The sequence below is a fragment of the Panthera uncia genome (assembly GCF_023721935.1).
Source record: "Panthera uncia isolate 11264 chromosome C1 unlocalized genomic scaffold, Puncia_PCG_1.0 HiC_scaffold_3, whole genome shotgun sequence".
Taxonomy (NCBI): Eukaryota; Metazoa; Chordata; class Mammalia; order Carnivora; family Felidae; genus Panthera; species Panthera uncia.
In genome coordinates, this window is record NW_026057584.1 from 4,841,254 (window position 1) to 4,856,398 (window position 15,145).

Below are 15,145 nucleotides of genomic sequence, written 5' to 3' on the forward strand. Positions count from 1 at the left end.
CTGGGTCATTCGAGAGTCGGCACAGACCAGCTGCCGCTGGTTAACACGCCCTGCCGGGTGCCTGCTTCCATAAAGGTGAGAGAATGAGAAGCCGCTTTACAAGCCGTGGATCGGGGCTCAGTCAGCGCTGTGAGACACAGCCCGTGGCTCCTCGCCGGGAAGCCACGTCCAAACCACACTTTGTCCCTTGGAGACTCCCTTTCCATATGGAGACTATCTCGGCTGCCACAGCAACTAGGTCACCAATGCGGGTGGGGGCAGGGAGCGGCGTTTGTTTTTAAACAGATACGTAACTGTCTTCCCTCAACACGTTAAAAAAAATACAGAAGGGAGAAAGGAACAATATAAAATTTGTAAGCGTTGATGTGATCGTCCATACTTCGGTTTTACTAACATTCTGATATCTATTCTTCTAGCACGATCTGTACACACACACGTACTTATTGAAAAAGCCGGCATATATTGCTTTAGAACCTGCCCTTTAAGTTTATTTTTTTTTTAACGTTTATTTTTGAGAGACTGAGAGAGACAGAGTGTGGGCAGGGGAGGGGCAGAGAGAGAGAGAGGGAGACTGCTGAATCCGAAGCAGGCTCCAGGCTCCGAGCTGTCAACACAGAGCCCGACGCGGGGCTCGAACTCACAAACTGCGAGATCGTGACCTGAGCCGAAGTCGGACGCTCGACCCACTGAGCCACCCACGTACCCCTAGATCTGCCTTTTAGCCTAATGACTGTCATTTCTCAATGCCACCATGCTGTCCTCCAATGTCATCATCTGAAGTTGTTGTTCCACTTACAAGAACTTCTTTATGAAGCTTTCTTTGATGGACATTTTAGTGGCTTCCAATTTTTCTCCAGGGTAGACAGTGCTGTAAAGAACTTGCTTATTGCTAAAACTTTGCCTGCTTTTGTCATTACTTACTGATGACAAATTTTTGGAAGCAGAGGTGCTCGGTGAAACAATATGTACTGTCTTTTTAAGCTAACTTTTGTTTGTTTGTTTTTTTAAGTAAATTCTACACTCAATGTGGGTCTTGAACTCACGACTCAGATTAAGAGTTGCATGCTTGGGGCGCCTGGGTGGCTCAGTTAGATAAACGTCTGACTTCGGCTCAGGTCATGATCTCACGTTTCATGGGTTCGAGCCCCACGTCAGGCTCTGTGCTAACAGCTTGGAGCCTGGATCCTGCTTCCGATTCTGTGTCTCCCCCTCTCTCTCTCTCTCTGCCCCTCTCCCACTCATACTCTGTCTCTGTCTCTCTCAAAAATAAATAAACATTAAAAAAAATTAAAAAAAGAGTTGCATGCTTTATGGACTGAGTCAGCCAGGCGCCCCAGGATACGTCCAGTTTTTATTTTTTATTTTTTATTTTTTTAAATATGAAATTTATTGTCAAATTGGTTTCCATACAATACCCAGAGCTCATCCCAATAGGTGCCCTCCTCAATGCCCGTCACCTACCCCCCCCCCCCCCACCTCCCATCAACCCTCAGTTTATTTTCAGTTTTTAAGAGTCTCTTATGGTTTGGCTCCCTCCCTCTCTCTTTTTTTTTTTCCTTCCCCTCCTTTTTTCTCCCTTCCCCTCCCCCATGGTGTTACGTACTGTTTTTAAAGGCTTATGGTGTATAAGTTTAATTTGGGATAAACCCAAACAAATTTCAGAGGACACTTAAAATAAGCTTGATTTTTATGTCAGAATGCATAAGCTGAACCAACTCATGTCAACTGTTTGATGGGAAACGACTGAGTGCTCACTACCTAGCAACATAAATTATTAATTTATTCACTTCTACTATGTAATTAACACAATGCACTAGGATTTTAATCCCTTTGGTTAGACACCCAAGTATTCAAAGTGTATTTAACAATTTGCATTGGCATCTGGACTATGTGTACATGTGCCTACCTGTGTCCGTCTACCTGTCCGACTTCTGCAGTGTGTGTGTGTGTGTGTGTGTGTGTGTGTGTGTGTATGCCTATGCCTGTCACCAACTCTGAGTTACCCACAGGCAGCTACAATTTCTCAAGAGTTCATTCTCAACTAGGTCTGCAATTTCCCTCCAGCTATTGGAAGGGAAATGGGACAGGATTTCCATGCTGGGCACTCTGACATTCAAATATCCAAGGTGAACAGGTGCGACCTCGTCCCCCCCGGTGCTCCATGGGTCCCCCCCCCCCCCCCCCCCCACCCCCCCCACCCCCCCCGGGAGACCGCTGCCCGGGTGCACACGGCTAGAAGAAAGGGACAGCATTTTAGGCTGGTGTCTGCGTCAGGCCCAGAAGTGACGCCGTCTCTTCTCCCAAAGAGCTGGTAAGGGTCTGGCAAGGGTGTGAAATGGAAAAAAAGGCAACGGGAGATTCGCTTCTTCCTGAATCTGGACGACGTGGGCTGGATTCAGAGCCTAACCTGAAATACTGTGATTGTGTACAAAGCCTGGGGATGCGTCTGTCTGTGTAGCCACGTGCCCTCTGCGCTCCGGTTTTGGAACTAGACTCCCATGCTTTGTGTGGGACGTGTGTCACCAACCCCCACCCTCGAGGAGATCCGGAAGCTTCCCCGCATTCGCCTCAGGAGTCCCCATCTGTGGATGTGACTCAGTAAAGCCAAGGGTCTTGGAAAGGAGAGGCGGCGATTCTCCCCACCTTGGGTAAAAAACATCTTTACAGAAGTGAAGCAAATCGCATTATAATAATCATGGCTGTGGCCTGGTTTACCCTGGTTAAAGAGGATGATCGAGTAGGACATGCCACCTTCCTGAAAGACAGACTCCCTTCTCAATGACAAAGCTGAGCATAAATCATCGGCAGAAATTTCCTTAAGTGGTTACGAGTGAAACCACAGGTGGGTGGCGATACTCTGCCTCTGCCTCTCGGTTTCCGGTTGATCGTAGTTTGAACAATCGAAATGCTCTTCGAGACTCTAAACTGTCCCAGAGAAGGGTTTGAAAGCATCCAGGCCACTAAAATCAGGAATCGGAGGGAAGCCCTCATGGGAAAGATGAGTCCTCTCGGAGGAGTATCGCCGGAGGGATCTAGAAAATGCAGCTTAAATTTTGTCTGTTTGTTTTCTGGCTCAATGACTGCCAAGAATCCCGTCTGGGGTACCGAATAAAACACGTATCGGGCGTCATCAGCAGAGTCTGGCGACAGACACGGTGTCCTCGCCAAACTCCCCGGACGCTCGCATACGCGCCTCTCCTCCTCCCGGACGCCCATCTGTAATGACTTGGGTCTTCCAGCTTGGCATGGGTTTGAATTTGGCGCACTTGTGAGGGAACAGGTTAAAGTTTTAAGTCTGCCCCTCTTCTCCCGAGCATGTTCTGCGTAAAACAAAATCAATGTGGCTGCGTGAGCCTAACTAAAAGATCCCATCGTGCACCACAAGGAGGTCAACGCTTTACATTTGGGATTCGCTGAGAGAGAGAAGGTTTAGAATGTGCCGCCGCGCGGACGTGGCCGCGGCTGAGCGAGGATGCTAACACGCGACACATGTCGACACAAAGTGTTTTTTTTATCTTTTCAATTATTCAGCTTGTGGCTCAGGAAGGATAACTGGGTCTTGCCCATCACACACATCGCATGACGCCTCCCCTCCCTGGGGCATCACTCCGGGGCCTTCACTTCCCTTTAACGATCAGCGGCTCTTGATTTCAGGGGGCGGCATGCTAAGGGTCTTACCTTATTCTTGCTGCTCTCACAGGACTGTAAGCTGGCTAGGATCTGGCTCTCGATGGCCTGGACCCACGCATCTCGCTCTTCATAAGTGGTGGCTTCAAAGTGCCACGTCTGGCCAGTGAGGGACACGATGATAAACTCAAAGTTTTCTTCTTGTTCTGAAACACAGAGTGGTGGGGATGAAGACTTTAGCTTTCATGCGACCGCGGCCCCTCTGCCGGGCCTCGGCCATAAAAGCGCCTTTGGGTTCAATCGCGCCTGCATGGGGCCAGCAGCACACGCGGCGGAGATCTGAATCCGCCGACCTCCAAACACTCAAGGTTTGGTTCCTAAAGCCAGCGTGGGTTAGCTGGGGTTCAATCGATGCTCAGGGGATGAGGAAAAATGAAAACCAGTGAGTGATGTCAGCGTCTCTGTGCTGGGCACGGAGGAAGCGACTGCGGGAAAAATAACACTGCAGCTCGCTGCACCGTCGAGGTATCTGTGGGGCGAAAATTAAGTTAATACCCGCTAATGTCGGGGTACACTCTTGATTTCTCTTAGCGTCTGCGTGGAGATCCGCGGATACCGCAGCGGCAAACGGGGATGCCTGCGGGTTTCTGCTCTTTGACGGGACAAGAGCTACTGCGGCGGAATTTCGTCCTATCGCCTCCCACCTGGAGAGCGGGCGGGACTCCGGGTGTTGGGAGGCGACTTCACGGCTGCCGTGGGGCGACCGTCCGCACGGAGAAGAGGGGGACCTGCCACGAAACCCTGCTGTAGCACCTGCCGCAGTGGGGTCTTTGGGACAGAGTCTCGACTCTTCCAAGGCTCACTTGCTTACCCTGAAGATGGGGGGAGAGGTCACCTACTCCATAGTGTCACCCACTGGCTAAGTGACGTGTGCCACTGAGGCTGACAGGGCCTGGGCCACGGGAGACGCTCTGTTCTCTCACCCCCTCCCCTCGTTACTGCCACAGAGAAAAAAGGGACCGCGTGACCAGTTACCAGCAGCCACGAAGAAATCTTGAGCACGAGTTACAGGCACAACACCTCATTTGGTTTGTGGTTTCCAGTCACCAAGCTCGTGAAGCTGCATGACAACTGCCCGGTGAGAAGGTGGTATTCGTGATGAGAACCACCTATGGCCTGTGCGGCAGACCACGGTTTCGATGACCGCTCTGCACGCGGTCACGTCTACGGCACCAGACCCCCCATCTCGCACGCTCTCAGCTCCCCTAGCCCAGCTCCTGAGCAGCCCTCACGGCCCCTGACCTTTGCCCGGCTCCCTGCTGCCCGGGTCAGCCCGGCCTCCTCTGGGCTTCCCTCCCAGAGCCCTGCCTCCCCGGGAGCCCCTGAGCCTCGAGATAAGGGTGCCATTCCGTTCTGGAGGGCGATCGCAGACTTCTCCAGCTACCCTTCCCTGCTTCCCTCTGTGTCAGGAGAGGAGCAGCCTCAGCCACTGAGGCAGAGAGACCCCTTCCGCCTGACCCTTCGATGCCACCAACCCCTCTCCGGGGATTCTCAATGCATGGCCTGCTCTGGGGAACCACTCCCCTAAATGACCACAACCTGCTTCGGAAACAGGGCCGTGACGCTTCTACGCAAAATCTTGACACGTTCTGGTGACTCACGGTATCGTGCTCTGAGTAAAGTCACCGTTGCTGCAGTTTTCGGATTCAGCCCGCCGGGGAGCTGGACCTCGCTCTGAACAGCACCCGAAGGTACGTCCATCGGCAAAACTTGCTGAAAGCCTTCCCCGATTAACGCGCCCGGCCTTAGGGCACGTGAATGAGGTTCGTCTGGCAAGAAGGCCCACGGCTTCCCCTAGCTTCTCAAAGGTCCGCCACAATCCTGGAGTCGTTAAAGGCTCGTGTGATGAGGGTGTGTGCCGGGGTGCGGGGCTGAGTGCAGGTCAGGACGGGCCCTGGCTGAAGCCCATCCCCCACCCCCCCAAGCTGGGCTTCCCTTGGAGAAGACCCAGGAAAGCTCGGGGGAAGGAATGGTGGGGATGTCCCAGGAAGGGGAAGGGGCGGGCCATGGGAACACAACAGTGGAGCCTCAGGGGGTCCTCTGCTTGCTTGCACGGTCCTTGAGCATCATCCCACACTCCCTGGGTCTCTCTGGCTCCTGAGTTCTGGAGAGCTAGTGATAAGAGTTCAGAAAGTGAGGGGGGCCGTCAGAAATTTTACCCCACAGAGAACAACCGGCCCCCGTGTTTAGGCAGGAGTGGAACACCGCCCCTGCTGTGGGAAAGACAGGTGGGGCAGGAAGCCTCGGGGCGTCCGCAGGACCCCCGCCCCCGGTCACTCACGGCCTTGTTGGGATTTTCATTTTCAAAACCAGCTGTGACTTTCCAACAGGTTTGTCCATGACTGACCCGCGAGCACACCTTTGCGGTTATTGGCTGAGACCCTGTATCCGTGGATTTTTAAACGTCCAGCGTTTTGATCCACACGGTTTTATGTCCCTAACGCTATAAATTACAACGTCTTCCACACTGGATTTTGTAATACAGAGCCCCAAATTCATGCATTTTATGCAAAACTTTCCCAGGGAACTGGTAGGCAAGATAAGAAAGAACGAGCTAAGTCACCGCCGGGCCGTCAGGAACACGTGCTAATTCACGGGTGGACTGTGACAGCCGCTCATTAGATCTACTCAACAGGCTCACGCTTTTCTGAATATGTGGAATTCAAGTGCGTGACAGAAGTGCCCCCTGATCAGGATTTATTGGGTCTTTCAGTGAGAAAAAAAAAAAAAAAATGACAACCATTAGCTTCCCAGTTAAATTTCTGCACAACTGGTCTGCCGTAAAGCTTTCTAGCCTGAATCACAGGCTACATCTTCTGGAACGAAGGGAGGGAACTGAGCTCGCCTTGGGGCTCAGTCGCATGGCTGCCGGCTACCACGCAGGGGGCAAGGGTTCTGGCATGCAGGACACACGGTCCGGAGCCGGGAGGGTGGGCACACACACACTGATACAAAGCTGATGATTGAATACAAAGCAGTGAAAACAATGATGGGCGGGGAGGGATGTGGTCTGTGACACAGGGACATCGACACTTCGTGTTTCGTTCCAATGCAGTATGAGCGTTCCAATGCGTATGTTCCAATGCACTGAGCGTTTCCACTAATATGCTGGTCATACCCCATGTGAAGGCAGAACTTTCAAATTCAAGTGCTGAAGTTTGGCTTTGCCCTATTTAATTACGTGAACAAGGCTCACCTGTGCAGGTGAGCTCTCCTCTCGGGCACAAATACATTTAAGCATTCACAGGGACGTCGGAGTTCATTTCTTGCAAGTTTCCAAATGTACTGTCCCCACAGCATGTCCTCTGTGGCTTCTCAATCACCTTAACGGTCAACTCCACCACCTGTCTTCTCTGTCTACTTATACCGGATACAAGTTTCCTTTTCTAGTACCTTCTAGGTCGCAAAGTATTCCTGTCTGTACTTGCAGAAGAGTCTCTCCCCCTTGGGGCTGTCCACAGATGCAACAGCCAACTTTGGGTGTCTGCACCCTTGAGGAGTTCAATCCCTTGTTGTGTGTCCTCTTCTAAGGGAGCCTGGTGGAAATTTGGCATCTCAGAGGCGGCCCATAGGGCCTTTCTACCCTGAGATGCTATGGTAGGGATGCAGGACAGTTCTCAACTTTTTTGAAACAGTTCTGGGCAGCTGCCAAGAATCCGTGTTGAGGATTCCAAGGCTGGCTCCAGGCTCTTGGAGAACGAGCGCGACAATCAACTAGCAACGTCTGCCCTGGGGGAAGGAGGGATGGGTGGGTTCAGTACCGTCCTGCCATAGCTTTTTCATACTCAGCTAGAGTTTTCTTTATTTTTTTTTAAAAGTTATTTGTAATGTGTATTTATTTTGGAGAGAGAGGAAAGCAAGGGAGACGCAGAGAGAGAAGGAGGACAGAGGATCTGAAGTGGGTTCTGCACTGAGAGCAGTGAGCCCGATGTGGGGCTCGAACTCGCAAACCGTGAGATCATGACCTGAGCCGAAGTTAGGCGCTCAACCAACGGAGCCACCCAGGCGCTCCGTTATCTTTTAAATCACAGCTTCTTCTTGCCTTCCCTGGCCCTTCTTCATGCGGCCAGGTGTGAATACATACCCTGGGGGTTTATTTCATGGCCGTGCCTCACCACTTCTGAGGGCTCCTTTCCTTCTAACGCTTAGACAGTCACTTCTAACTTATGCGGACAATTCTCAGATCTGTATCTCTGACCCCCAAATCCAATCACTTAGGGGTTTAAAAAAATGCCTACAGACACTCTTTAGATACTTTGGCCTCGCATCAAATTAACATGCATGGAAACACATCTGCTGTCATCTCCGAAGGCTCCTCTTTGGTTTTCACGACTTCTGTCGATGCTTACGACGCCATTTCTAGTCATAAGCCTTCAGACTCACCCAGATCCCATCCTCTCCCTCTTCCCACTGCTCCCTAATCAGCTCAACACTGCTTACGGAGGCCGGCTCTGTACCGCTCTCCCCATCTCCTCCTTTCGGCCCTCACCTGACCACTTCACGAGTCGTGGCTCGGCCTGAACGGTCCCTCTGAGCTTATGCAACACACGCGCGCCGCACTCCTGACACCAGCAGGTGAGTGCTCCTGCATCGGCCTGGGCGTGGCTTCCACACCCCTGGGTGTGACCCCGCCCCTTCCCACCAAACCTTCCTGTCATGTGGCAGACACGTGTGCGGGGCTTTCCTAGGAAACACACGTGTTGTGGCGTCGATGGACGTGTAGGAAGGCATCACCTCTAAGCCCGTAGCCTACCCTGTCTCCCCCTCCCAAATCACACCCAGGGATTAATAAACCAGAACTGCGAGCACTGGGTTTTAAACGCCTGCAGGGGAATGCTCCCCCCCCCCCCCCCCCCCCCCCCCCAACAGTGATCCGGAAAGGAAGGGGATACGGGCTCAGGTCTGCAGAACCTCCTTGGCTCCTGGCACCTCCTCGGAGGGAAAGCATTCCACAAAGATCCCCCGCGTATGAACTCAGAACCCAAAACACCGAACACACGGCAGACGGGGGAGCGGCTTTAGATCCAGAGGATTTCAGGTACAGAATTCAAAGTAATTATGCGTAAAATGTTTAAAGAAATGAAAATACGGGATCCTAAATTTTCAAAAAAAGGAGACCATGAAAACCGATCAGGCAGATCGTTAAAAAAAGGTAGATCTTTTGGAAATTCAAATTATAACGGTTTTAATGAAACAAGCCCACCAGGGATGGGGAGAAGAAGGAGGTGGGGGGGGGGGCGGTAAGTGCAGAGAGGAGAGACCTGGAGGGACTGGCTGAAACGGTAGACAAATGAGCAAGGACCCTGTGGGTCAGAAATGACGGGTGCGGGGAAGGTGCGACACACACATCTCACTGCCGGGCAAACGGTGGGAGGCGCGCGGGGCTGTGAAACGATCGGAGCTCTAGACACGGAAATGACATCCACCCAGAAGGATCACAGCAATGAAAACCACACCAAAAGCTTAGGAAACTGTGGAAAACCAAAGACAAAAAGAGGCCCTTAAGAACACAAAGCAAGAAAGGGTGGATTGCTCTTAAAAAAAAAAACCAAACTGGCAGCCATATGGATGATGGACGTCTCAAGAGTGACAATCAAAGCTGCAAGACAGAGGAATAATATCCTCAGAGTCCCGGGAGAAAATAACGTCAGTGTAGACTTGGGACCCAGGAGAACCTTCCGTGAAGAAAAAGAATGCAATATATTTTATACAGGAAGAAAAACAAAAAAACCAAAAATACCCCCCCCCCCCCCCAAAAAACAGGGATGCCTGGGTGGCTCAGTCAGTTGAGCATCCCACTCTTGGTATTGGTGCAGGGCATGATCTCACGGCTGTGGGACCAAGCTGTGCATGGGGCTCCGCACTGATTGTGTGGAGCCTGCTTCAGAGTCTCTCTCTCCCCCTCCTCTGTCCCTTCCTGTGTGCGTGTGCGCTCTAAATAAATAAGTAAATAAATAAAACAATAAAACATTAAAAAAAAGAACTATGGAAAAAGCCTATTATCAACAGATCCTCGCTAAAGGAGCTACTGAGATAAGCTTCAGAAGATTCTAGAAAGAAGGGGAGAGCTAGGGAAGGACTGGTGTATAGATGAATAGACAGATATGTCGATATGTGTAAGCAAAAACTGTGTCAAAAACTACTTCTGACAATAACGTCTCCTTTAGGGAAAACGAAAGCATCGGAGATGTGCGAGCGGAGCCGACGTGTCCAAGGGCGGCACATGCTTCTGCAGGGAGGCCGAGAACGGACGTAGGATTTGGGCAAGTCAGGCTCACGTGATGGAACATGAGGGTCGACCTTGATGAGAAAAGCAGCAGAATGTGCACCTTCCGAATCAGAGGGGGGGGGGAACACTCAAATAAGAAAATAACCGTGACCGAAATCTTTTATCAAACTAGGAACGCTTTGTCCTTCTGTTGGACACAGGGCACCTATCCGCACCCCACCGCGTCATTATTCTTCACGATGAAATGTTAGAAGAGTTCATTTCACATCAGTTAAAGGGTGCCCAAGGTGGGGGCGCCTGGGGGGCTCAGTCAGCTGAGCATCTGACTTCGGCTCAGGGCGTGATCTCACGGTCCGTGGGTTCGATCCCCACGTCGGGCTCTGTGCTGACGGCTCGGAGCCTGGAGCCTGCTTCGGATTCTGGGTCTCCCTCTCTCTCTCTCTCTCTGTGCCTCCCCTGCTTGCAATCTGTCTGTCTGTCTCTCTCTCTCAAAAATAAATGAACATTAAAAAAAAATTTAAAGGGTGATCGAGGCAAAGCAGCTCATCGTAACAGCCTCTGTTCGACCCTGCGGGGCAATGCGGTAAGACAAGACAGAGAAATAGAAGATCTGAAGACTGGAAAGACACAAATTCATGGATTACAAGACTGTTTATGTAGGAAACCTCAACTAACTGACAAATTCTGAGACATAAGAACATAGAACATGGACAAGATACAAGACCAGTTTACAGAAATGCCACCAGCAAAAAAAAAAAGAACAAGGATTAGAGAGCAATTGTATTAAAAAAAAAATATATATATATTTTTTAACATTGATCCATTTTTGAGAGAGAGAGAGAGCGTGAGCTGGAGAGGGACAGAGAGGGAGGGAGACCCAGAATCCGAAGGAGGCTCCAGGCTCTGAGCTGTTAGCACATTGCCTGCTGCAGGGCCTGAACCCAGGCTGGTGGCATTTCTGTACCCTAAAACAGAGATCATATTTGCATATATCTGTTTATAAATACATTTCTCTCCATCTGGGAGGTTGGGAAGGAGAGATACAGAGAACAGCGGGTAACTCCCCAAAAGCAACAATATAAAGGATCGCCTGGAACCTGCACTCATTACACAGGTGGCGAGGAGCGGACCCCGTCCCGAGCTTTGAGGTGACGGGTCAGAGTGTGCAAGCGGCCGGGGCGGGTTTCACGCCTCGCCTCCTGGCAGCTGAGACCCTGGCGGGGCCTGCTGATGATAACGAAGCACCGATAAGCCTCAACGGAGCAAAGAGCAAATAAACGGATGCAGGACATCCCGGGAGCCGGGCCTGGCGGACACGCGCTCTTGAGGAAAGGCCGACGAACAGCCGGAAGAACCCTGGAGAGCACGAGGAACTTTCACGACCCAGTTCAGACCCAACTGTACCCACACTCAAAACCCCGATGCATCTGAGACAGCGTGCTTTTTACATGGGAGGGCCTGTCCGCCTCGAAAGGCACCCGCTTATAGAAATAACGAAGCCACGAAAGGGGACGGCAGGTGGGGCCACAGTGAGCGTCGTGACTGATCACTGTGACGGTCTGTGTGTGTGCTGTTTTTAAGGCGTATGGGAGCACGCACAGAGGCCCCCTCCGTCACGGGGCAGGTGTGGACGTCAGGACTCATCCCCGAGGCTATTCTGCAGCGACTGTTTCCGTTTTAAGCTGAACCCCGGGCCTAGAGTTGGCAGAAGACAGACGCTCGGGTCTTGCCCCTGTGGGCTCCAGCAAGGCTCCCAAGGGCTAAGCTGGCGGTGCCTCTGATGCCGGGCCCGGCCTCTGCCAGGTGGGCGGCCCGGAGGAGAGGGGTCCAGCTCACTGTGGACAAGGAGGATGGAACCCCACGCTGTCTCAGGCAAGAGGCACCCCCAGCAGGGGAGCCACTCAGCCTTCTTGTAGATTCTGGGCCCTGGCGGGGAGAGGTCTTTATCAGAAGCTGGGTAGCTGGGATGCCTCGCTTCCTGAATAAGGGATTGAAACCTGGGCACGCGGTCTACTACTTGTGGTCCACACCCGCCACCCGCCGCAGGCGCCCAGCTTACGCTTACGGCATCCCGCGTTTCCCCAGATATTACTGTCTTTACGTGTTTCTTTCTTTTTTTTTTTTTTTTGGAGGGAGAGCAATATGTTAACACTCACAGATATAGTTAGAATTTCAGAACTGAATTATACCTGTTGTATGGCTTTTCTCTGCCTCCCAAGATTAAAAAAAAAAAGAACAAGGATTAGAGAGCAATTGCATTTAAAAAAATATATATATATACGTTTTAACATTGATTCATTTTTGAGAGAGAGTAGAGACAGAGAGAGAGAGAAAGCGCGAGCTGGGGAGGGACAGAGAGAGGGAGACACGGAATCCGAAGGAGGCTCCAGGCTCCGAGCTGTCAGCACAGAGCCCGATGAGGGGCTCAAACCCACAAACTGTGAGATCATGACCTCAGCCGAAGTCGGATGCTTAACCGACTGAGCCACCCAGGTGCCCCTTAATAACCAACATATAAAGGAAAGGAACTCTCATGAGGTATCCGGTGGGAGACAGAAGGGGCTCCCTACTTCCCACTGCCTTTTTCTGCTACCGATGTCAGAAAGTCAAGGTGGTGTGTCTTTTACTTTTTTCTAATTTATTGAGGGAGAGAGAGGGCGCGGGGGGGGGGGGGGGGGGGGAGAGAATCTCAAGCAGGCTCTATGCTCAGCGCAGAGCCCCAAGGGGGGCTCGATCCCACAAACTAGGAGATCAGGACCTGAGCTGAAATTAAGAGTTGGAAGCTCAACTGGGTGAGCTCCCCAGGCACCCCAAGGTAGTGGGTCTTTGGAAAGGAGTTTCCCAGAACTCTCTACCCAGCTTGTCACTAGTGACGACTCTGAACCTGGTCCTGTCTAGAAAAGGTCGAGGGACAGGATGACCGGCTAGCAGAAGCCATCTCATCTGCCCTGCTGTGGTCACAGCTCCCGTGACATGAGGTCCTGATGTGACAGTCATGAGCCGGGGACTGTCCAGCTGACATCTTTGGTGATCAGTCAGCACCGGGAGGAGGGACAGTCCCATCTATGCCAGGACGATCCGAGCACAGGGTGCTCTTGGCTGCTCTTCTCTGATCTAGTAGGGGTCACGTGTGCCACGTTTCCTTCTCCAAGTTTCCGTAGCTGGGTTGGGGCCACAGAGCACCTTCCTCTCTAACCTGGGACTTGGTAAGACGCGCCCTGCGGGTACAGGAGCCTTTGCGCCTCCACGCCAAGGAAAACCTCTGGGACTGAAGCCCCTGCCCGCGAAACGTGAGAAGGCCGCTGTCTAGCAGTGAGAAGAATGAAAGTGCCCAATATGCTCCCGGTTCCGGGGTGCAGGGGACCCCGGAGCCAGCTGGAGTTGGCGTGAGCCTGCCTGCTTCCTTTCTTGGTTGAAGCTCCTTTAAATTGGATTTCTGTTGCTTCCAAAGCCAGTCCTGACCAATCCAGGGGAGAAAAGGCCTCGCTCTGGTGGGGGGCACCGACCTGCCCACCGGCCATCCTGTTAGGTCAATGCCTGGTTAATCTCTGGACTTGGTCCTCGCTCACGGCAAGCGACTATTTGCACCGATGAAGTAAACAGCCGATTTCCGGGCCCCCACATTCTCCCTTCTTCTGTAGGGACAAACACTAATACGTTCCTCCTCACGTTCAGAAGAGAATTTCTACCAGATGATACTGGCTTATTCAGGTCACCGCCAGGCCAGAAGGATTCCATCACATCGTGAAGTGACGACGGTGACATTTTAGTTTTATGCATACCAAGAATAACCAGCAGCGTGAGGCCAGTCAGGGAGACAGACTGGACGTTACTCTCCCCTGCCACCCTCATTTAAAATGTGCAGAGTGGGCACTTGGGCCGTCGGAAGGTACCGTTGCCGTTTTTCCATTCGAGTGGTTTCATTTCGCTAATACAAACCGCCTGTTTGTGACGACTATGGTGGCTCACACTTAATTCATCCTGTAAAAATAGAACTCAGGTTGCAAGGAGTCTTGAGGGCACGGACATTACGAGCGTGTTTTCTTGGTCTCAGATGCACAACGTCATCGGCAGAATCCAATCCCCGGCCCCTCGACAAGGACAAATCAGAGCGCCACCCACACCCCGAAGCCCTTGATGAAGAACTGTGTTGTCTCACGGCATGACATTCCGGGGCTGAGCTGTTGAATAAAGTTTTGTGATTGGGCTCGCAGGGATTTGAACAGTTTTCCGTGTTTAACAGTTAGCTGCGGAAAGGTCCACTATAATAGTATTTTAGCGCCATGAACCTGTCGAAATCAACCTGCCCAATTATTCCAAACGACATTAATAACACCAGATATTACACTAATTGCGTCCAGTTTCTATGCAGACGAGGCCCCGTGGGGCTAATTTTGCCTCCTTAGGGGCAAGCAAGTCAGCCATCAGACCGATTTCACAAGGAATCCCTCCTCGTTACACAAGTCTGGGCTGTCAAACTTTTTTTTTTTTTAAAGGTTAATGGGCCAATCAGTCATCAATTATTTTTGCGGAGCCTGAGCAGACAAAGGGTTAAAAGGACTCAAAGCAGCTTCAACTGTTGTACATTTGGAAGCTGTTTGCAACAGGAGATGGCTGACGGGGGTGCATTTTGGGCGAGCGGGTCAGAGGGGAGGGGAGTCGGATGGATGCGCGCCTCTGTCCTCAGCGGTGGTTCCAAGAAACACAGCGGCCGCGCTGTTTTAAACGCAGAGGCCAAGGCGATCCGGACCCTTGTACCCAACGGATGCACAACGGCTCAAATGTCTCTTGAGATGCAGGGGTGAGGCGAGTGACGATATCGAGCAGATTTGTTCCTCTTCCGAATTTAGAAGGGCTCAGGTGTCTGCAGCTGTCTCCACCGGCCAGGCGGGAAATCGGAGTCCATTTTCTGGGGAGCCCCTACAAAGCTGGACCCCAGACCCCTGATGCTCGGCGGTATCCGGGAGGCCAAGCATCCTTCCTGACATAGTTGACAACGGACAGGATGAGAGTGTGTTATCTAAGCCGTGCGGTGAGGAGACGTCCAGCAGAGAGGAGAGACACGTCCGCTTTCCAGAGGTGGCTGATACAAGGCCGGGGTCCACAAAGCCCAGGGGCTTCCGGGTGGTCACCATTTAAGTGATCTGATGATAAAGTAGCCAAGACTTGTAGGGAGACGGCGGTCTTCTCCACTTCAGGCTTCCGTTGTTGGAGAATTAGGACTTTTGT

At 51.8% G+C, this 15,145-nt stretch overlaps 1 protein-coding gene across 7 annotated transcripts in view; it reads right to left on the reverse strand.

Moving 5' to 3' along the window:
• Positions 1–15,145, reverse strand: part of AGAP1 (ArfGAP with GTPase domain, ankyrin repeat and PH domain 1) — a 552,490-nt gene that overhangs the window by 76,984 nt on the left and 460,361 nt on the right. For 6 of the 7 annotated variants that reach the window (XM_049614622.1, XM_049614621.1, XM_049614620.1 and 3 more), the window contains one exon: positions 3,679–3,833. In XM_049614622.1, the coding sequence (XP_049470579.1) occupies positions 3,679–3,833 (155 nt within the window). Of the gene's footprint in view, positions 1–3,407; positions 3,834–15,145 lie in introns of those variants that run through there. The other variant, XM_049614623.1, reaches the window with a different exon arrangement.